This window comes from Lithobates pipiens, unplaced genomic scaffold (assembly GCF_037356315.1).
Source record: "Lithobates pipiens isolate NorthernLeopardFrog02 unplaced genomic scaffold, aLitPip1_a1.2 Scaffold_37, whole genome shotgun sequence".
Taxonomy (NCBI): Eukaryota; Metazoa; Chordata; class Amphibia; order Anura; family Ranidae; genus Lithobates; species Lithobates pipiens.
The window spans coordinates 19,699,417-19,722,620 of NW_027507825.1; the positions used below are offsets into that span (position 1 = coordinate 19,699,417).

Here is a 23,204-nt window from a genome sequence, read left to right on the forward strand (position 1 = left end):
TAAAGGTGAACTTACATTTTAAGGTGTTGCAGACTCCCTGCTAGAACACAACAGCACAGCAGGGAGATCGCTTTTACTAACATCGCTTGTGTTAGTACTAGACATGTGTACACTGAAATATTTTGTTTCGGAATTTTGTTTTCGACCGAAAAATAAATTTAGTTACTCCCGAAATTAGTTTCTATTTATTTAGTTTCGTTAAAAAAATGCATTAGTCCGAAAATCTGAAATAATAAAGGTCGAATCTGTTATTGAAGGCTTATGGTGTCTGTCGAATGTTCTAAGAAGATTCGACGGAGCGGCTAAGCTGTACGACGCCGCCATCGTACATTTCTGTTTGAATGTTCCGCCTACAAGCTATAGTAGAATTGTAATGTTGTATGACACACTAGTAATCATTATATTAATTATTATTACTAGTCAACCAACATTAGAATTCTTCTATAGCCTATGGACGGAGCATTTGACCATAAATGTCCGCTTGCGGCGACTGCTTCATCAAATCTTCATGTTGAATCTTTCCGCTCTATGTCGAATCTTTTCTCTCTGTGTCGAATAATCTTGAACTAATAGAGCTAAGGTTAGGCACATTGGACCACGGGTTCGATGGACACTAGGGGTGGAACAGATCAAAAAAAAAAAAAAACTCACGGATCGGATCATTTTTCGGATCAGCAAATAATTAAATTTTCAAAAACCGGTGAAAATTCCACCACCATATAGTTCCCACTGTAATATACATCTCTCCCACTGTAATATTGGCTGAGCACGGCTAGATATTGCCAAGTATGGCTGGGTATCACCAGGTATGGCAGAATATTGGCACGGTATTCGCAGGGCATTGCAGAGTATGGGCAGAGTATTATCAGGGTATTATCAGGGTATGGAGGGATGGCTGACTGCAATTGTCACAGAGCAGCGCTGTGGGCACTACAGCCCACAGCGCTGCTGCCATCCGAGCTCTCCCCTCTACTGTACAGATCTGTACACAGGGGAGAGAGGAATCGGTGTCATCATGACGCCGGTTTGTTTACAAGTGATCGCTTGACAGAGCGATCACATTGTAAACGGGCGACGGGTGCACCAAGATGGCCGCCGCTCCGTAGCTAGACCGGAAATAGGCCGAAGCCGGAGTGCTCCGCGGGTCGCGGCGTGTGCCGATCTGAATGGGGTGACCCGTTTTGGATCACGGATCGGTGACGATCCGTTGCACCCCTAATGGACACAGATCGCTATTGTCAGTGTCATGTCGAATCTCCTATCTATATCGAAAATTTTGCAACGAAAAAGAAAATAAAAGCATTTATGTTGGATCTTTCGGTTTTCGGATTCTGCACGTTCGTTACAATTTGTTAAAGCGATAACGAAAATACCCGAAATTTGGACGAAAATGCATTCGGGCAAAAACGAATGCACATGTCTAGTTAGTATAGCAATCTGACAGTTTTTTTTGTTCCTCATGGAATAAAACACTGCCGAGTAGGATATAAAAAATCTCTGGGTTTAATTAATATTTTTTTCTGTATAAAAAAAAAAAAAAAAAAAAAAAAAAATGAAGGTCACTGAAAATGAATATGCAGGGCAATAGGATCAGTCACCAGCAGTTTGGCAGCCGTGCATTCAGCACAGTACTTGTAGCATTTGGCACTCTTGGTGGACTTATTAATACAGCATTTTAGGGGTTAAGTGGAACTAAAGTCTAATATTCTAAAAACAGTGAGCAGGCAAGGCTCTTTACTGCAGTATTCTGTAGAATGTTAGATTCTGACATATTGCCTATGCGCTGGATGACTGCATCCCTGCACATGCATGGGAGGAACATCATCCTGCACCGGCCAATCAAGATGTCCGAAGACCGACATCCAAATATAGCCTGGAAAAAGAGGCTGGTGTGGGACCTCATTTAAGTTGAGGAAAGGATCTCTCAGTTTAGTTCTGCTTTAAGATTGGGGTTAAGGGTTAGAATGTAAAGTTAGCATTTCTGGAGTTAAAGTGCATCTAAGGCCATAACTTACTGTGTAGGGAATGGTGAAACTTCTGGCAATGTTTTATTTTATTTTATTAGCCTTCCAAGCTATGTTCTGTAGATTACAGAATAATGCCCCTCATCCCATAATGGAGAAGAGAGAGAGGTGTTTGTAGTCTTAAAGTGGTTGTAAATCCTTACAAACCACTTTGACCTACAGGTAAGGCTAGATTAAGGCTTACCTGTAGGTCCAAGAAATATCTCCTAAACCTATACGGTTTAGGAGATATTTACCTGAAGACAGACACCCATCAGGGTTTACTTCCTCTTTAAAACACATCCAACACATACCCCTCTAAAGACGCAGCACAGTGAGTAAGCACTGTCACTACTGGACAGAAAGTGCCTTACTGACAGACAGGATCACCAGGTGAAATTAAAGGAAAAAAAGAAAACTAATGCAGGGCCCCCCCATCTAAGGACTGATGAGCTACAATAACAGTATTACATTTTTGTTTTTTGGTTCAGATATAATTTAAAGTGATTATTTTTATATAAAAAAAAAAAAAAAGAGACTTTACAAAGAGGTTATACTTACCTGCTCTGTGCAGTTTTGCACAGAGCAGCCCTAATCCTCCTATTTTTGAGGTCCCTCTTCTGAGCTCCTGGCCCCTCCCTCCTGTTGAGTGCCCCCACAGCAAGCAGCTTGCTATGGGGGCACCCAAGCCAAGTTTTAACTCCCTGTGTTCATTCAGACACGGAACTGTAGTTTTTCTCCTGCCCCTCTCTCTCTCTCTCCTGATTGGAAAACTGGCTTTGATTGACAGCAGTGGGAGCCAATGGCGCCGCTGCTGTGTCTAAGCCAATTAGGAGGGGGAGTCCTGGATGGCCGAGACACTCGTGGACATCGCAGGACAGAGATGGGGCTCCATTAAGTCTTGGTGGGGTGGCTGTTGCACACAAAAGGCTTTTTATCCTAATGCAGTGAATGCATTAAGAGAACGCATTAAAAGAACCTTCTGCTTTTACAACTCCTTTACCTATGCTTCATTTCATCATGAGCCACCAAAGAAATAAGCAATAGGATCAGACACTACAAACGCATTTTAGATGACCCCCTGTCTATCACCCTCAGGGAGGTAAACATCTGTCTGTCTTTGGCTACCTTAAGACCACAAATGGTACAATAATTTTCATACTGGTCTTACCATCAGTGTCCAGTCCTTCCCCTTCCTCATTTCCATAGAAACGATTACTCCTATAGACGACATCGGACCTCTGCGGATCCACTGGATATGGGGTTACATTATTGAAATCCTCAGACACCGCCTCAGAAAGCTCTTCTTGGGTTTCGTAAGATGGGATGTTGCCAAGAACTCTACTCTCCGATCGCTGAATCTCAGGCTCACCTAAAGGCTCGTCCGGGTCATAAGGAGTCCAGCTGGGCTCTTCCTGAGATGGAGGTAAAGGAATGTTTGGCGTATAGAATGTAGTATGATCCTCAGGGTCTATGAAATCACGAGTTCTATCAGGGTTCAAGATTGCACTGTCCTTGGTGGGTGGCTCAGTGGTTTGACCGGCTGGGTAGTCTTCATCCTCATAGTTGTCTTCATAGTTGTTTTCACCATTGAATTGGTTTTCCACTTGTTGTTGTTCGGGAAAGTCATTGTGCGAGTTTATCAGAGGAAACCGCTGCTGTGGATGGTGGTGAGGCACTTTTGCTGGAATTATATTATCAAGCTCTGAAAGGCTACCGATATGGAAGACCCACACTCCAGGAACGCCAACGTTGCTTGTTCTAAGGAGCGAGAGCAAAAATGAAACAAATAAAACCAACTAAGCTTCTACTTACTACACATAAGGTCAAATTAAGGGATCAGTCCACCAAAAAGTATTCTTTTACCATTAACGCCTGAATAAAACAATTTTGTGAGGATATAGGTCATCTGGATAGGCTTTTCCATATCCTGAAACTTCAGTCATTTCTACGATACCTCCATTTGAGCTTGGGTTACCTGCTGGGAGCTCTGGTGGGTGTTCGGTCATGGGCCCTCCTGTCCTCCCTATCTTTTTTTGTCCCTTCTTTTTGGATCTGATGTGCTTTCTCTTGGGCCCCCCCCCCCCAATTTAGGCCCCCCCCCCACCCCCCATTCCTTGACATCTATACGAGTTATGTATTGTCCAGCCTTTGTGATGTCTCCAGCCCATGATTCACCCTTGTAAGGTTGATGGGTATGGGCAGTGGAACTCAACACAAGAATAAAGGAAAATTGAATTTGACCTCTAATAGTAGGAAGCAGAAATAAAAATATAGGAATTTGTACCATCATCCAGAAATCAAATAGTATAAAGATTGGTAGCCTGATCCCCAAACAGGTTACCAGAAAATGGAGGCAGTTTGGACTATTACGGTACAATAAAAACAGTACAGTGATTAATGTAACAAAATTGTAATTATAAAACTTTATTTTATTTCATTTTATTTTATTTATCTAGACCCCAATCATCACACTATATACACCTTTAGGTTGACTTATTTTAGCAACTTTTATATTTATTTTTATTTTTTTATTTTACCTATATCTACTGAGACTTGCCAACAATCCTTTCTTTCATTATATACTTTCTCCTATCAGCAATTTTTGGCCGGTTTTTTAGCCCCCTGCGACCCAGCATGGTTGTGGTTAACTCCTGAGGTGGACAAATTCCCTACTTTATCATCTACGTAGTGGTTTAAGGTGGGTTTGTTTTTGTTTTGTTTGTTTGTTTTTCTCAAGCCTGCACTCGTACTTATTGATTTTCGACACACTTTTGTAAATATTTTGTTACTATATTATTTTGTATTTTAATTTAGATTTCGTTGAAATATTCACACATCCCCTGAAGAAGCAACCTATTGCGGAAACATGTCGGGATTATGTGTGTTTAATGAGAACAACCACTGCACTGCATTGTCCTGTGTTTTTATATTTCAAGCATAATTTGTTAATGATTTTAACTTTGAATTCAATAAATATTTGTATTATAATTCTGTATCCTATTCAATAATGTTTACTATCTAGTCGCTATTTGCACCGTTAAAATCCCTAATTCCCTCTCTTGTTTTTTTGATTCATGTTTCAATTCTCAGGGATGTGGTGCCTTATCTATTAGGTGTTGTATGATGTTGAACCACTAAAACTGTTCCATCACACTATATAGCTTCCCCGAGTTGCCGCAGGGGATTATCTATCAGGTGGTAGCACTATGAGATTGAAGCCTGCTGGAGCATGGGTAAGCTGTGTCGCTCTTTCCCCGTCTTTTGAAAGATCCTCTCAAGTATGATGCTGTATGGTAACATTTTATTTTTTCAACTTTTGGATCACCTTATTGTTTTTTTGATCTAATCACAGATAAACCTCCCGATGAAGCGGTAAAAGTCAGCGAAACTAGTCGAGGAAACCGATATCTGTGATCATCAGTTTTATTGTGACTACTCACTGATGATATACGTGTATTGTTATTAATGTGTAAATGATGATTTGTTTTTCGACATTAATAAAATCATCTGTATCTTTTAGAATTACAATTTTGTTACATTAATCACTGTACTGTTTTTATTGTACCGTAATAGTCCAAACTGCCTCCATTTTCTGGTAACCTGGTTGGGGGATCAGGCTAATAATCTTTATACTACAAGAATAAAAGGAATTACTCATATTCTATACAAAGGGATACATAGTATGTACATCAGCTGGCCAGTGCCTTGTTTTTTTTTCTTGGATCTGCGTTACTATATGCAGGGCCTTGTTTTGCCATTTTGAATGCTAATCCTTGTTGGATCTGTACCTCTGTTGTGAAAAAAACAGAAAAAAAAAGGACGATGTCACTTACTGATAAAGGTTCTTCACAGACTGTTCGCTGCTTGTGACGCTGTAAAACGGCGCTTCCTTCTTCAACATCTCCAAGTCGCCCCGGCTGAACCCCACTCTGGCGGGGAGGTCGAGGTTCACATTGTAGGATTCCTTTGGCCTTGTTCCAAAAAACTGGAGCCCATCTTCGGGATACAGGAATATGGCGTAGGTGTCGGAATCATCGTATGCGAGCACAGCCTGGAATGTGTTAAGCTAGGAACAAAAAATAAATAGTGGGATGTCACATTGTTCTGAAACCATGAACATAATGTATAAACACAGCGATAACCAAGAAATTCAAATATGGAAATGACAAGAAATAGCCTGGAGAGCCCAACAAGTGGCTTTGCATTTTCATGATTAAATTTACATACAAATGAAATCTACCACATGTGTCAAACACAAGGTCCGTGGGCCAAATCCGTCCCCGCCATGGCCATTTCACGTGGCCCTCATACCTCTCCTGCAGCTTCAGCATCCCCCTTCGCCCCCACCTTGTCTCAGCAGTAGAGAGGAGGACAGAACTCCTCTGCCAGATCCTGTGCTTCTCTGTGCAGCTGCAGAGAGGCTGTCCCCCTCAGCAGTAGGCAGCAAAGAGGAGGACATACTGTATTTATTAGCGTATAACACTCACTTTTTCACCCTGAAAATCGGGTGCAAATAGCGTGTGCGTGTTATATGCCAATACTTAAATTTTAGCTGCCTCGGAAGGGACAAGGAGGGGGGCCGGGACGAGCGGCGTCAGATTGCATACAGTTATAATCTCCTCTTTACTTGGTGGCCTCTGTAATAGGAAGTCCCGTCTCCTGGGCCACCATTGGACCAGTATTCTGTCTATCATAGGAGATTCTCACAGTATGTAATCTGTCGGCGCTTGTCCCGCCCCCCTTCCTGTCCCCTCTAGGCTGCAGATGGGCATCGATCAGGCTGCTGCATTGAAGGCAATGGTGAGGCTGCCGCATTGAAGGCAATGGTGAGGCTGCCGCATTGAAGGCAATGGTGAGGCTGCCGCATTGAAGGCAATGGTGAGGCTGCCGCATTGAAGGCAATGGTGAGGCTGCCGCATTTAAGGCAATGGTGAGGCTGCCGCATTTAAGGCAATGGTGAGGCTGCCGCATTTAAGGCAATGGTGAGGCTGCCTCATTTAAGGCAATGGTGAGGCTGCCGCATTGATGGCAATGGTGAGGCTGCCGCATTGATGGCAATGGTGAGGCTGCCGCATTGATGGCAATAGTGAGGCTGCTGCATTGATGGCAATGGTGAGGCTGCTGCATTGATGGCAATGGTGAGGCTGCTGCATTGATGGCAATGGTGAGGCTGCTGCATTGATGGCAATGGTGAGGCTGATTATGGGCACTGAACCTTATTTTTCTTCAAAGTTCCTTATTTAAAAAAAAAAATCCTGAAACTTCCCTCTTAAAATGAATGTGCGTGTTATACGCCTGTGCGTGTTATACACCAATAAATACGGTAACTACTCCTTCCAGGCAGCTGCACAAGGTAAAGGGGGCACACTGCAGAGGGCAACCATAATGCTAATGTGGCCTGCAATGAAATGGAGTTTGACACCCCAGATATAGACTATTGATGGCAATATCTGCAGCTGTTATTAAATGGTCAGACCACACAAATTGATATTTCAGGGCTTTTACAGACCCTTCAGATTTGGACCTTATGCGCAAGGGGCACATGAGACCTTGTATGGCACAAAACTGGGCGTATTCATGCACCTGGGAAGTCCAGGTACCGTACTGTGTACACATGAATGGCTGTGCACAGCTTTACTCATATACACCCATATATAGCTCACGGACGTATTCCCCCGAACATGGAAAGTCTGTATTTCGAGAATGCGTCTGAACACTTTACACAGGCGTACGCAAGGTGCACTGCCATTTTTGTCTATAGAGGGCTGTATATGGCACCTAGCTTTCCCGGGCGCAGAAATAAACCTGATTTTAAATCATGCAGGGCTTCATATGCCCATGTGCATGAGGCCTAATACCTCCTGATAGTCTAGGGAAGTCTCTTGAAGAAATCTCTGCACTTCCAGGGGTCTGCACGCCTGCTGTGCCCATCATACCCGCTGAATTTTTGATTTTATATTTTGGAGAATGTAAACAGAAAACACACAAAAAGGTGGTTAAAAAAAGCACTCAAAACTCCCATGTTGGGAATTGTAGCAAGGAGATCCCGCTGATGAAGCATCCAAGAAGCCGGGAGCCGACACAGCCTACCAACTAAAACATAATTTTGAGTGGACTGACTTTAGATGTGGTTGTATGAATTCAACTCTTGGGCAAAGTTGGCCGACACGTCTTCAGGGTGTTTGGCTCATGCCAGCACTACCAGCTTCCTACTTATTGGTTCGTTATTGGCAAGGCACTTTCAAAGAATCCAAAGACTTAGGCTGGGTTCACAGCATCGCCGCATGCGGCTCTCAGCAGAGGATATGGTGCATTTTTTGACTGAATTCGGACCTGAAATGGACCAAAAGATGCACAGGACTCCTATGCAAATTTGCACTGGAGCCGCAGCGAAGATATGTGAACCGGCTCCATAGAGAGCCGGTCAAAATCTCCTGCTGTTGCGAATTGGATGCAGGGAACTGACACACCGATCTCTCCACCTATCACCATGCTCCTTGTTAGCACATGAGTACTGCAACACAACTGATTGGCTTCTTGTGCTACTTCTCCCTTTCCTGTACAGGGACAGCAAGCAGATGATACAAGGTCAAATTCAGGTACGTAAACTTCCTGCATTTAGAAGGCATCATGCGCATGGCTTTGCCGATTTACGAATAATCTTTCTGGCAGCAAGATTCTGCATAAAAGTTGTCCACACTGAGCTCATACAGACAAATATAAACCGAGATGCATGTAGGTAAATGCAGTCTATTTTCTCCACTGCAGGGGGCGCTCGTCCTCAGTGGCAATGCACATGGAGTAGGAAGTCGAGAGGAACCAAGTTTCGATATGGTTTCCTCAGTCACAAGGAGGTAACTGATTGGATGCTGGCACCCCATGTGATTCTGGTGGCCAACTTGGGTCAGGCAGAGTCTATTTAAGTCCCCGGCTCCCAGGTTTGGCGTGCATTTTGCAAGGGGCTAGTAAGGGGACAGGATACCCGTCTGTCATGGGCAGTGTTTAGCTTCAGGGAAAGGTTCTGAAGGCATAGGGAAAGTTCAGGGAACACACCATCTTTCCTGGAAACCTTCCCATTTGGGTACGGACCGGCCAGGCCATGCCACATTCCGCTCCTCCAGAAACATGCCGTCAGCTCCCTAAAACTTCCATCTACTGACACTTCACTATTCCGTCCTGTGAGTTTCCCGGGTCAGGTTGCCTCCCCCCCCCAGGCTTGTTGTGTATTTATGGACTTCCGATATACCGGGGATATGCAATTAGCGGACCTCCAGCTGTTGCAAAACTACAAGTCCCATCATGCCTCAGCCTCTGGGTGTCATGCTTGTGGCTGTCAAAGTCTTGCTATGCCTCATGGGACTTAGTTCTGCAACAGCTGGAGGTCCGCTAATTGCATATCCCTGCGATACACTGTATTTTTGTTTCTGCACCTGGACCCCCGAGTGTTTTCTGCACACTACACCTAGGGCTGGGGAAAAAAAAAAAATCTATTTAAATCTTGAATCGAGTTGAGAGGTCAAATCAATTCAAAATTTCAGCAAATCGATTTTTTTTTTTTCACCAGGACCCGCCGCTGACGCCGCACCAGTCCTGAGCTGCTGCGGGCATGAGTTTTTAGAACTCCTGCCCGTGGCTACTCAGGACCGGCGCAGTATCCATAAAAAAAAAAAACCTCAATGCGAATCGTGAAAAAAATAAAAATAAATAAATAAATAAATAAAATCGCAGATTTTGAGAAAATCTCCCAGCTCTAACTACACCTACCCACATGCATACATTCTGTGCCCGTGTCGCCGCCGCTGCTAAGCACACACTAATGTTCATCTCTCACTTCGAATTCATGTGTCATGGGGTATAATAACCTTGGCCTTCAAGCATTCAGAGTGATTGAATGCAGACATTTTTCTGCGCCTGTGCTGATGGCGCGGCACATTTTGGATGTTTATATCTCGTGCCTGAATTCAAAAAGGCAGATAATTCACAGGATCCGTTCATTCTGTACGCATGTAAACATTTGCGCAATTTGGTCCACGATACTGCTTTGTTCATGTAGATCAGGGGGTCTCCAAACTTTTCAAACAAAGGGCCAGTTTATCGTCCTTCAGAATTTAGGAGGGCCGGATTGTGGCCAGTGGGCGCAGAAAAGGTCCAGCATCAGAATAAATATGGCCTCAGGGTTAGTGGTCAGTAGGAGGAGGAGTAGTGCCCCTATCAGTAGGAGGAATAGTATCCTATCATCGGTGGAAGATATAGTGCCCGCTTGCTGGTGTCAGTGGGAGGAATAGTGCCCCACGGGCCGGATAAAGGCTAGCAAAAGGGCCACATCTGGCCTTCGGGCCGCAGTTTGGAGACCCCTGATGTAGATTATTGTATGGCGAGGCCAGGGCAGGACTTACCATTGGGCTTGGCTGGGGCCCTGCCGAGATACATAGCCAAGTGTACTCGGTTTGGCTCCACTCACAGTCATGCCCAGTTCCGCCCTATGATGGACATCATACAGGGACTGGGTGTAACTGAGCCGAGCCAAGTACACTCAGCTACTCTCGGCAACGCTTGGGACTGCGAGAGGACCCGAGAGCCGCCGAGATACACCGGACTCGGTATCTTGGTGGCGCCATTTTTAAACTTCAAGACTGCAATGACAAGGCTACAACTGACAAGGCTGCACCGACAAGGCTGCACCGACAAGGCTGCACCGACAAGGCTGCACCGACAAGGCTGCACCGACAAGGCTGCACCGACAAGGCTGCACCGACAAGGCTGCACCGACAAGGCTGCAATGACAAGGCTGCAATGACAAGGCTGCAATGACAAGGCTGCAATGACAAGGCTGCAATGACAAGGCTGCAATGACACTGGACATGGCTGCAGATGGACACTGATAAGGCTGCATTGATGGACATTTAAATGTAAGTTTTTTTCCTTAAAATTCCCTCGTAAACTTGGGGTGCATGTTATATGACCGGCGCATGTTATACACCGATAAATACGGTAATGTATAGAAGGTAGGGTCCGAAAGTGACTCAAGCCCAGGGGCCCCCACCACCCTAAGTCCTGCCCTGGGCGAGGCGTACGAGCCCCTAAAAATAACATACTGGGAATTTCGCTTTAGCAAAAATGTTGCTTATGCAAAGCGACTCAAATATATAAACATGTGGACATAAACTCTTTAAAAATGTGTATTTTTTTCTAGTAACAAAGATGATTAAAAGTGACGTTTTTTTTTTTTTTTTTTTAAATACAGTAACCAGCCCAGCTCTATTACAGATGTCTACACAAGGTATTGTAGGATTGTTCCCTCTTGTGACACACTGCAGGCCAATCTTTTGACTCTGGTTACTCTGTAATTATCTAGTCAATAAATAATAGGAGGAGGTGGATTCCCGGCACTGCTACCCCTTGATCCCTTTAAGTGCAACAGTATGTCAATCTGTCATGCATGGAAGGGTGAATGAGGGGGGCTACATGGGAATGCATAAACTACACTCATCTGTCTCCCAGCCAATCCAGTTCATCATGCCCACTGACAGCACAGCCTACATATGGCAAACCGTCATTGGTGAAGGGTCTTTCTTTCCTGCTTTACACTGAAACTTTGCGATATACTTAGTGGCCGTACACAGGAACAAAAATTCTAAACTTCTGAGATATTAAGGGCCGGTTTACACTGGTGCAATGTCGGAGATCGGATGTGATTCGCACCACACTGCAGTGAAGATCACATGCCATCTCTGTGCGATGCGATTTAAGCCATAAAGATCGTATGGCTGAATTTGCATCAAACTCGCACAAGACCCTTTTTTTTTTTTTTTTTTTGTCCACAGCAGAATCGGATTGCATGAGTGTTCACACCCATTCGATCCGATTCCTGTCTGAGTTTGCAGAACGCACTGCGATATGAAAAATGATTTGGAGGCGTCATTAACTTTTACCTGACACTCCCAGCAGTTCGCATAGGGCAGTGTGAACTGGCACCGGGAAACATGCGATGCGGGAACCCGCAGTGGATTTGCAGGGTTCCTGCATTGCAGCAGTGTGAACCGAGCCTTAAACTAGTTGCAGCTTTTCAAAACGATAAATCTTTTGTTAGGTGGTCTTAAAACTGAACTCTAGGATAAGCCAATATTGTCTAAATACAAGAGTCATGTGCATTCTTATTGAATCTTGGTGTGCTTTGTGCATTTCCTCCAGATCTGTGCAGTAATCCAGTGTGAGATTTTCCCTCTGTGCAGGAGCTTCCTGTAATAAAGACCGGTCACTGCTGCTCTCTCTCCTTGTGCGGGGTGACTGGTCTGGTCTCCGCCCCCTCCCGTAGTTTTCTGCAGGCCTCATGAAGTAAGTGGGGCCTTCGGAGCCCCTCCCACAGCCCTGCTCTCCATACAGGTGAATGAGGAATATGTTTTAGGTCCACAACAAGTGAACATCAAGTTCTGCTACAAATTGGGGAAAACCGCAACAGAGAAAGATGAACGGGAAGACGGGAAGAAGGAACGACTGAGGATGACATTTGGGTAGTCCATCCACAAGCAGAACCCTAGAAGTGATCGAGCGAGTGCGTCAAATGCTGCCACCAGATCAGCGACTGACTCTACAATTGATAGTGGAGGAACTGGGCATTAGCAAGGACACGGCGCACACCAACGTCCACGAAGATTTGGGTAAGCGGAAGATCTGCGCCCGGGTTGTGCCGCACAAGCTGACAGACGAATAGAAAGCAAAATGGATGGAAACCTCTGGAGATTTCACTACCATGTGTGACCAAGATCCATCCTTTCTGCGAACCATCATCACAGACCTGGTGTTACCAGTCTGATCTGGAATGCAAGCGGAAATCAATGGAATGGCTGCAACCATCTAACCCAAGAATCTAAAACAGAGGTTCTGCAATTGATTCCTAAGAGGCCTTTGCAGACAGCTTCAAGAAGCTTTATGAACGTTGCCAAAAGTGTGTTGTGAAGGATGAAGATTATTTTGAAGGCCAATAACGGTAATTTGTTTGTATCTTTGGTTTTGTTTTACGATACCATTTACCAAACTTTTTAGACACACCTCGTAGATATCCCCATTGGAAAATTTGTCCTTTATTCCTATTATGGTGACAACTATAAAATTTTGGATTGTCTTTCACTTCCTGTTTACAATGGTCACCAGTAGGGGTGGGCCAAGGGATCGCAAGAAAAGGCAAACTCCATGCGTGCTTCTGCAGGATAAGGGTGCAAAAAGGATAGGAGCTGCAATCTATACTGCTGAAGTAGCTTATAGCTCATGTGGTGCACTTTGGCCTTGGGTGCTAAGGTAGCTTGTCCCAGCACTGGTTACCAGGTCAAATAGGAAGAGTGAAATCTCCCCAGGGGGCACACCAAAAAAAATAAATAAATAAACACTTGATAGGGGTTCTAACCTTCTACTGTAAACAAAATAGAAAAGGAGCTTTTGCTTTAGATATACTTTACTTGCCCTACAAGCAAGGCCTGCTTATTTACTTGGGGGCTCCTTGCCAAAACCCTGCCCTATAATAAAAAAAAGTTGATAAGTGTTTATTTCTTTAAACTTTTTTTATTATTCTGATGTAGCATTTTGGCATGAAAGAGGGGACCCTTGGTAAGTAAGAGGTCCCTGCATTTTAGTGCAAGTTCTTCTTAACGTCATACCCGCCACATTCCTGTCTTTTAAGTGCCAACAAATTTAGACAAAAGGATGCTCCTTGCCACACCCTGAGCAGCTATTCCATTCTTAAAAGCCCAACTCCAGGAATTAGCCAAAATCTACTCCCTCAACTCTGTTCCCCTCTTCCCGCAAGGGCTGACTGCTTGTTCAGTCTTAGGGTACACAGATAAGGAGAAATACTTACCTTGTTCCTTACTCCACCAGGGTTCCTCCAGAGGTGTGACTGTTCCCATGACGCCTCTTCTTTATTGAGCTTCGGGCCACGGTCACACTCCTGCTTTGCACACAATGACTCCAGTGGACCAAAGTGCTGGGGGAAGAGATAAGTTCTGGCTTGTTCAGTCTTAGGGTACACAAATAAGAAATACTTACCTTGTTCCTTGCTCCACCAGGGTTCCTCCAGAGGTGTGACTGGAGGAACCCATGACGCCTCTTCTCTATGGTGCTCCAGGCCACGGTCACACTCCTGCTTTGCACACAATGACTCCAGTGGACCAAAGTACTGGGGTAAGAGATAAGTGCTGGCTTGTTCAGTCTTAGCCCTTGTACACACGGTCGGAGTTTCCAACGGAATGTGTCCTATCAGACGGTTTTGTCGGATATTCCGACTGTGTGTGGTCTCCATCGGACTGTTTCCGTCGGACCAACTTTTCCAACTTGGCGGTAAAATTTTCTGACAAAATGCTCCTATCGGACATACTCCGATCATGTGTAGCCTACTCCGACGGACAAAGTGCCACGCATGCTCAGATCAAATTCCTAGACCAAAGCTATTGGCTACTAGCCTGAACGTAGTCCCGTCGTAACGAAATAATGTCATCACGTTATGTACAATCGGATTTTCCGTCAACTTAGTCCGACCGTGTGTATGCAACGTCACTTCCGCACCTCTTCCGGAATTAATCCGTCGGAATTGCTCCGACGGATTTGGTTGTCGGAATCTCCGACCGTGTGTGTACAAGGGCTTAGGGTACACAGATGAGAAATACTTACCTTGTTCCTTGCTCCACCAGGGTTCATCCAGAGGTGTGACTGTTCCCATGATGCCTCTTCTCTATTGAGCTTCATGCCTTCTCTATTGAGCTTCACGCCATGGTCACACTCCTGCTTTGCTCACAATGATAGCAGGGGGCCAAAATGCTGGGGGGGGGGGAGAGGAGAGTGATGGAGCCAGCTGGAGTGGGAGCAATGCATTCTCATCTCCCTCTAACAAGTATTTAACCGCTGTAGTTAGTTAAGGCATATTGGGGGAGGGGGTACTAAAAAGGTTAGATTTTGTCCTACTGTTGGGTTTTAAGAAGAATAGATTGACCATACAGAGACAATCTCATGTTGGAGAAGGACAGAAGGATATAGTTTAAAGTCTCCTCTTTTTAAAGAAGGTAGGACTTCTTTAAAATAAAAGGCGTTTCATCCCTTGCAGTGACGGTAAAGGGCTGAGGGTACGGGGTGGGTTATCTGGGGTTTTCCTGAAACTTTAGCACAAACATTTTGCACTGTTCCCTTCATTGGCTCACCTCTAGATCGGATCATTCGGGGCCCAGCGGCGGGCCCCACCAGAATTCTTCTTGGAAACGTTAATTTTAATCAAACAGAGCAGCGCAGGGAGCCTCCCGCCTCATTAGCGTTTAGCTGTACTATTTTCAGAACTACCGAGAGGCTGCAGCTTAAAGTTCCTCAAACAAAAAAGGATCAAAGGAGGCCTCTCCAGGAGCTCTCCCACTGGGAAAAGACAGTGGCCCTTGGACACGAGGGAGCTAGAGGGGCTAGTTAAAGCCTCTGTGCCAAATTCTCCATAAACGGACATTTCACACAGCCTCCCTCGGCTCCAGCCGCAAGAGTAAATAGCTTGCTTCCTGTTGAACGGCACAGAGGCTGCTAAAGTCATCGGAATTTTATACTGTAGTCTAATTAGTGACGCCATGCACAACTGGAATTCTATATCCTAAACATTGCACATCAGCCAACTTCAGCCAATCAGAAGTCATCTGGCACTCATTTTGATGGAACAGCCCCCGTCCACACTATTTCTTATACATAATCATGTGGGGGTTTTTTTTTCTGTTTTATTGTATATGTGTGCATTTTTAATTTTTGTTGTTGTGGGTTGTAGTTGTGTTATCTGACCAGTCATGTTCTATATGCCATGTTTTTTGGCAGGGTAGAAAACACAATGAACATAAACTACATGGGCAATGTCATTCCATGCCCTCTGCCACTTGCAGCGACCCTTGTGATTATTGTCCAACTGTGACCAATTTTCACCAAGACTGAAATGGAGGGGAAAAAAGCCAAATTTCTGAGACATTACAGGAACACAGGGATCGTAGAGCAATGCCCTTTCGCACATCAGTCATGTTATCTCTTTTGCATCCATGATGGTCTGGCCCGCGCTCTCCATTTTTCTGCGGTCAGAGTAGATGTTCCTGGAAGGAGGAGGCTGCCTGTTATGCACAAAAATGCACTAAAAGGCTTGTACGTGTATTTTCAATGAATTTCCATTGAAGTCTATGGGGCTAAAAAATAATCACACCAAGAGAAGAACCTGGGCCTTTTCTTGTTCAATAGGTTTTTTTTTAGTACTAAAGAGAAAGAGGGGCAAGCCTTAATGAGTTACCTCCAGGGACAATTATACATATTAGTCGCCATTGCAAATGAGTGCCATCATCAGGTCTGTTATAATTATAGATGTTGCGCACGCACCACTGAACTATAAAAACAATACATAAGTATCTTGGAAATATGCGATTTTAAGGGTAACATTTTTTAAGGGAGAGTTCATGCTAAGACCTAATTTGGGTTAATAGGGCATCTAGCATCCTTTCTGTAATGCTCTAAGGCAGTGGTCTCCAAAATGCAGCCCGAGGGCCGAATGTGGCCCTCTGCTTGCCATTCTCCGGCCCCTGGGGCACTATTCCTCCCACTGATACAAGACACTATTCTACCACCTGACGCCAAGAATGGGACACCATTTCTCCCACTGACGCCAAGAATGGGACACCATTTCTTCCACTGACGCCAAGAATGGGACACCATTTCTCCCACTGACGCCAAGAATGGGACACCATTTCTTCCACTGACGCCAAGAATGGGACACCATTTCTCCCACTGACGCCAAGAATGGGACACCATTTCTCCCACTGACACCAAGAATGGGACACCATTTCTCCCACTGACACCAAGAATGGGAAACCATTTCTCCCACTGACACCAAGAATGGGACACCATTTCTCCCACCGACACCAAGAATGGGGCATCATTTCTCCCACTGACACCAAGATTGGGGCACCATTTCTCCCACTGACACCAAGAATGGGGCACCATTTCTCCCACTGACACCAAGAATGGGGCACCATTTCTCCCACTGACACCAAGAATGGGGCACCATTTCTCCCACTGACACCAAGAATGGGGGTACTATTCCTCCCTATGATACCAACGACTGAGCACTATTCCTCCTCCTAATACAAATTGTGGCAATGCTTACTACCACTGATGCCTTACCCAATATGCTTTAAGTTCATCTAATTAATTTTCCAAAATTAATTAATATTTCTAAAGCACATTTCTCTCTGAGGGTGCAAAGCGTTTTATCAGCTGCTGGAGTAGGCAGTGAGGCAGCCATCCTGGGAGCGCTCAGTAGAATATAATGGGATAAATTTTAGACAGGATCCAAATAATCTACCATCATGAAATTGGAGTGTGGGAGAAAGTGGGAGTAGCCAAGGGAGACCCATGCAAGCACACAGAAAAATGCAAACTCCATGCAGATAGTGTCCCGACTGCAACTCAAATCAAGGATCCAGTGCTGCAAGGTCAAAAAAAAACGTGCTAACCACTACGTCACTGCAAACTAAAATAAAAAAAATTAGTTTTGAATAGAGCCATGATAAAGCCCATCGGTTTTTCATTTTTACTGTATGTGTCCCATGGGGGAGATTCCCATTTACTTCCTGTTCTATGGCGAGTGGGAAATCATCTCTTCAAACCATTTTCACTGCAACAAGTGTTCCCATAGGAATAGAGGGGTTTTCCTGTTTCCATAACTCAAAAATGTGAATCCCCCTCACTTTCAGTCTTGGGGACAATGGTCACAGTAGGACAAATAAAGATATTTAATCTCGCGAGCGAAAACACAAACTGCAAAAAAATCAAATAAAAAAAAATAAAAAAATGTTCAAGAGGTAAAAACATCCCTGCTTTTGCTGTTTCGGCGTTAGATACGCTTTCAAATAAACATGTGCTTAAGTATATGACCCTAATGTGCAACCCATAAAAAGATGCCTACTACCGAAATAACCTATTGAGAAACCTGAGCATGTCGGCTCAATTACTTGAATGCAGGGCTGGCCATGGGATGACGTCATACACATGAAACCTCGGCCTATACGTACGTTACATCCAAACACTGGGACTTCCTCAGTAGGGGCTATTCTGTGATTGTACATGAGACACAGGCGATCTACCGTTAGCACTGCGTATAGCGCCATCTTTGTAAGTTTAAAAACACTGTATATTTTTTTTATAATAAATGTGAAATTTTAAAACGAAGAGCACTTTGGTCTGTGTGCTTTTTTTCTTTCTGCATGCATGCTGTGGGGATTGGGATTTTATCAACCCATCCATCTGAATACGAGGCAGAGGATACAGCAGCCGTTTTCTTCATCCCAAGTGAGGGAAAAATGAGTGGCGAGACCCACTGGTAATGCAGGGGTCATGGTGGTAAGGTCAGGGCCGTCTTTAAGGTAGGGAAAAGGGGGCAGCTGCCCTGGGCCCTGTCATTGTTGTGGGGCCCAAAACAGCTGCTTCATACTTACCAACTATCCAGGTTTAAATTCCCTCACCCCTTGAAGTTTTAGTCCTGTGTTGTGTCCCAATATCTCAGTGTGCAGTGCTGGCACTTATGCTGCCCAGCTCTGCCCTATTGTTGTGTGCAGATGACTGACCTGCAGATCCTGTGTTTACATGTAAATAACCAGCATTCGTATGTAAATAGTGGCGACAATACTAAATAAATAGCTGCGGACGGCAGCATTGGTATGCAAATAAAGGCGGCAGTCCTATGTATATCACGCTCCCCTGCTGTGAGGAGGTGATGTGCTGTAACCTCTAGCAACTAGTCAGTGAGCCGTAATGTGTGCTGTAACCTCTAGCAACTAGTCAGTGAGCCGTAATGTGTGCTGTAACCTCTAGCAACTAGCCAGTAAGCAATAATGATATGCTCTAACTGCTGTCAACCAATCTCAATTGCTGCCTGATCTGATACAGAAAACTGTTTTCAAGTCTAGCTGCTATTTATTGTATGTCTCAGAGTAGGTGGAGAGGGAAATTGCATGGGGGGGGGGGCCCCCCCAAGAAAATTTTTGCCCAGGGTCCAATCTATACTAAAGATGGCCCTGGGTAAGGTGAGAGGCTTATCTACAAGGGTGGTGGATTCACGTTTCATATTACGTGTCGCAGTGGTGATTGAAGTGGAATCAAGTTGGATATAATTTTTTCTGGATTTTTAGATTTATAAAGATATATTCGACTATATATATATATATATATATATATATATATATATATATATATATATACACACACACACACACACACACACACACATATATATATATATATATATATAATTTATTGCACATTTGTAGTTGTATATTGTGTTTACTATTTTGAGAGTTGCGCTACATAATTTTTTTGGTATTTAAAAGATTTTTTTTACAAGCTAGACGGAAAGTCTGTTATACAATAGTCCGATTTTCAGCTGGGCGGCAGCACTTCCCACCCCTTGACATTCTCCAAACACAGATCTGTAACTAAAATCTGGAAAAGCCACCAGCCGCCATATACACACTACATTGTGTGCTCCATATGTGTGTCTGGAAACCCCACAAGAGGATTCTTGGATTCGGTCATTGTGCGTGCAGCTGTGTCTTCATCTCATGGTTCCAAGCACTGCCATGTCTTCTTTTACAAGCCTGTTTTATTTAAACAACTGTCCGCAAACCATTTTCTCTTCAAGAACACATGCCACATTCCCGCAGCTAGAAAGACTTCTTTTAATTAGTTTGGAAAGGGGAAAAAAAAAAAGTCTTGAACAAATAAACATTAAATCTCTTATTATCATTCATGGTTGCCCCTACTGGAGAATGCACACTTGATCCTAGTAGGGGGTACAATTACTCTTCCAGAAACAAACACATGGGAGGAAAACGTCTAATGAGCTAGGAAAAAACAAAAAAGGGAGCAGATCCTTCAGAGTTCCTCTCTGTTCAATACATAGTTGAACAAGATGGAAGCTGTTAGAAGAGAAGCAGGGCATGCTGGGAGTTCTTGCGAAGCCCCACAGAGAGTCCAGGCCAGGAAAAGCATTAAAAAACGGTAGTCTACGGCACTTAAGGTTTGTCAAGAGGATTGGCCTTCTAGGCAAACACACGTACTTAAGAGAGTAAAAAGATCTGAAGCTGGAGACGAGCCATTTACAGCTGAGTCAACAAGAGGGTATTACCGTTTGCAAAGGGTCAGTGAAAAAGATTCAATTCCCGAAGGTTGTTAAGAAAAAAAAAAAAAAAGAAAAAGAAAGAAAAAATATCCCCTGTCCGCTAAATAACCTGCGCAGTTTTAGTTCATAGAAAGAAACATTTCAGTGGCCCTAAACAGGAAAATCCCAGGCGCTAGATAGAAAGGTTCCTCAAAAATGATGTATGACTTTACATAGAAACCAACAGTGGTCATTAACTTAGGAATTATAGGGAGCCCCCAACTGACACATAATTTTCAGTAGATGTAACGCTACAGAGGACTGGCAAAGACTGCAGATCTATTAGCCCTTGTACACACGGTCAGAGATTCCGTCGGAATGCGTCCGATCGGACCGTTTTGTCGGATATTCCGACTGTGTGTGGTGTCCATCGGACTGTTTCCGTCGGAATATCCGACGGACCAAGTTTTCCAACTTGCCGGTAAAATTTTCAGACAAAATGCTCCGATCGGACATACTCCGATCATGTGTAGCCTACTCCGACGGACAAAGTGCCACGCATGCTCAGATCAAATTCCTACACCAAAGCCATTGGCTACTAGCCTGAACGTAGTCCCGTCGTAACGAAATTGCGTCATCACGTTATGTACAATCGGATTTTCCAACAACTTTGTCCGACCGTGTGTATGCAACATCCCTTCCGGACCTCTTCCGGAATGAATCGGTCGGAATTACTCCGATGGATTTGGTAGTCGGAATCTCCGACCGTGTGTACAAGGGCTTAGAGAAAATGATGGTCCAACACTTAAGACTAAGGACCTGCTAGAGGTTTGGTTGGAGACATTGCTGCAGAAAAAAAAAAAAAAAAAAAAAAAAGAGACTGGAGATAGTAGAGAGAACTGATATTACTCCTTTACAAATCAATGCTTCCACTATAATAATAGACTCTCGGGGTCCAAGGGCCAAAAGATAAGTCTCAAAAGGGCCACAGGTTGGGCAACAGGATTATGCAGCCTTGCTTATGGAAGCCTATGTTTTCAGTTAACCTGTCTTTTTGCCCATTCAGAACAACCAACCGGTCGCCTTTACAGCATATGTACTTTTCACTAATATAACCCCCCCCAATTTGCCCCACTCACTAAAGCCTTTGGAAATTAGGAGAGCATGTGACTTTGTCTTCTTCCTCCAACTATGCACCTGAGCAACCAACAGGAAGGACCAATTGCAGACGAAGGGCCAAAGCCTTGTGTAGGGGAAGGATCAAAGCTCAAGTTTGCTGATCCTTCTCTCCTAAAGAGAATAACTGGGCAAAGTTTGGGCACAAGCCAAGGCATGCAGCCAAATCTGTACATGTATGGATTGGATGGGGAAAGGCCGATCAGGGGCTATCTATGTAGGCCAACGTCTTTCTCCAGGAATAGAACATTACATCCATTATTTTCACCTCTGATAAGCTTCAGAAAAACATTTTTTATCCATATCCTATTTCTGAAACAAAGAAATAATAACAAACAATGGAAAATGATGATCACAGAATGACTAGCTGTATCACATCTGCAGGAAGTCTTCCATACTTGTTCTGCCAACAAACTGTGCATACATAGTCAACCCAGAGAATGTATTAGTCTGCAACAGTCTATACCTACAAACCATGCAGTCATCATTATAAAGAAATAAATTACATTTTATTGGACAAGGACATCACTTTAATCTAATCTCACTAATTGTAGACACCAAACCTTATTGACACCAAATTTTACATTTACAAAAGACTTTATGGAATTTCAAAGTGGTATTTAAAACGATTTGACCTTTGCGAATCCCTAGATTTTCGGGGTAGTTCAGGTGCAGCATCCAGCCCCGCTCCCAGCAGCCTATAACAGGCTGAAATACACAGCTGACACTGTACCAAGTGGTACTCACGAGTCACGTTTAATGTGTTCCAGGCATGCATCCTTGAATGCATATACCCAAAACAAGAATCGCACTCAGTGTTCAGCCGTGGCATATTTCAGCCTATCAGATTTTGACAAGTTGTTGGCAGCGGGGCTGGACTCTGCCCCTGTGTCCCCCCCCGGGACACTCGAAAACGCCAAAACATAGTATACACGAGACTCAATTTAGCGAATGCACTTTAAAGAGGCAACTCTAAGCTCCATCACTCACCTTAGAGGGTTCTTTATGGCGTGTCACCTCCTCGTATGCCCCCACATTGTCCCAGGTTACCAAGAAAACATTTGTAGGCGAAAACGCAGCTTGTGGGAATCCCCTCTCGACCTGCCTGGCCACAGTGCTAAGAATCTCTGGGGAATTGTCCTGCCGGTAGTATATCTTGCCTTTTCCGTTGCTCGTGTCTATATCAGACAAGAATGGGGCGATCACTGGGAAGTCAGTGGGAAAGCCATCATCCACGTACTGCGTTTCCCGGGGAAAATCTTGGGTGGAAATAATGCCGTTGGTCCCTACCTGGAGAAGAAGAAGAAGAATAGAGATTTAATCAGCAGAATTCATTTTTTATTATAGGTACTTTGGTATAGCGCCATCAATTTCCGCAGTGCATTACATATACTGTATATTATACATTCACAGCAGTAAATTGACCAACATTTGAGATTATTCTATGGTCAACTCTGATAACTACAGACCACAGGCATAATCTATGCTCTCTCCATTGGCCACAATCAGAGGTTTAGCTTCTGACAGTAATTGTATAATTGCATATGTTATCCCCTACATTGCGTTAAGGCAGTCCATATTTTATGAATGGGCTGCCAATTCACCCCAGTGGATGAAAAAACATGCATGAACCTTTAACAATGCATTGCCCCAGTATAAAGGGTATATGTGCTGTGATGCATTGGGGTGCCATTCACGTCAAATGACTAATGGAGCACAACAAGGAGAGGTGCCTTGCCATGCATTGTGTTAAAGTGTGTGTAGTACCCACTGCCACATGCAAAAAAGTGTGCATGGGCCCTTTAAAAAAAGGCTTTGGCTTGACATAAAAACTTTATCTGTATAAAGCCAACATTTCTGTTTCTTTTGTAGAGTTC

The 23,204-nt window shown here is 44.1% G+C and overlaps 1 protein-coding gene across 1 annotated transcript in view; it reads right to left on the reverse strand.

Annotated features, from left to right (window-relative positions):
* The window catches only part of NID2 (nidogen 2), a gene marked incomplete at its 5' end in the record, with an annotated part of 95,929 nt that extends 73,312 nt beyond the window's left edge, over positions 1-22,617 (reverse strand). The window contains 3 exon segments of the mRNA XM_077466799.1: positions 3,175-3,764; positions 5,840-6,072; positions 22,318-22,617. Of these exon segments, the coding sequence (XP_077322925.1) occupies positions 3,175-3,764; positions 5,840-6,072; positions 22,318-22,617 (1,123 nt within the window).
* Positions 22,618-23,204: the final 587 nt, after the last annotated feature.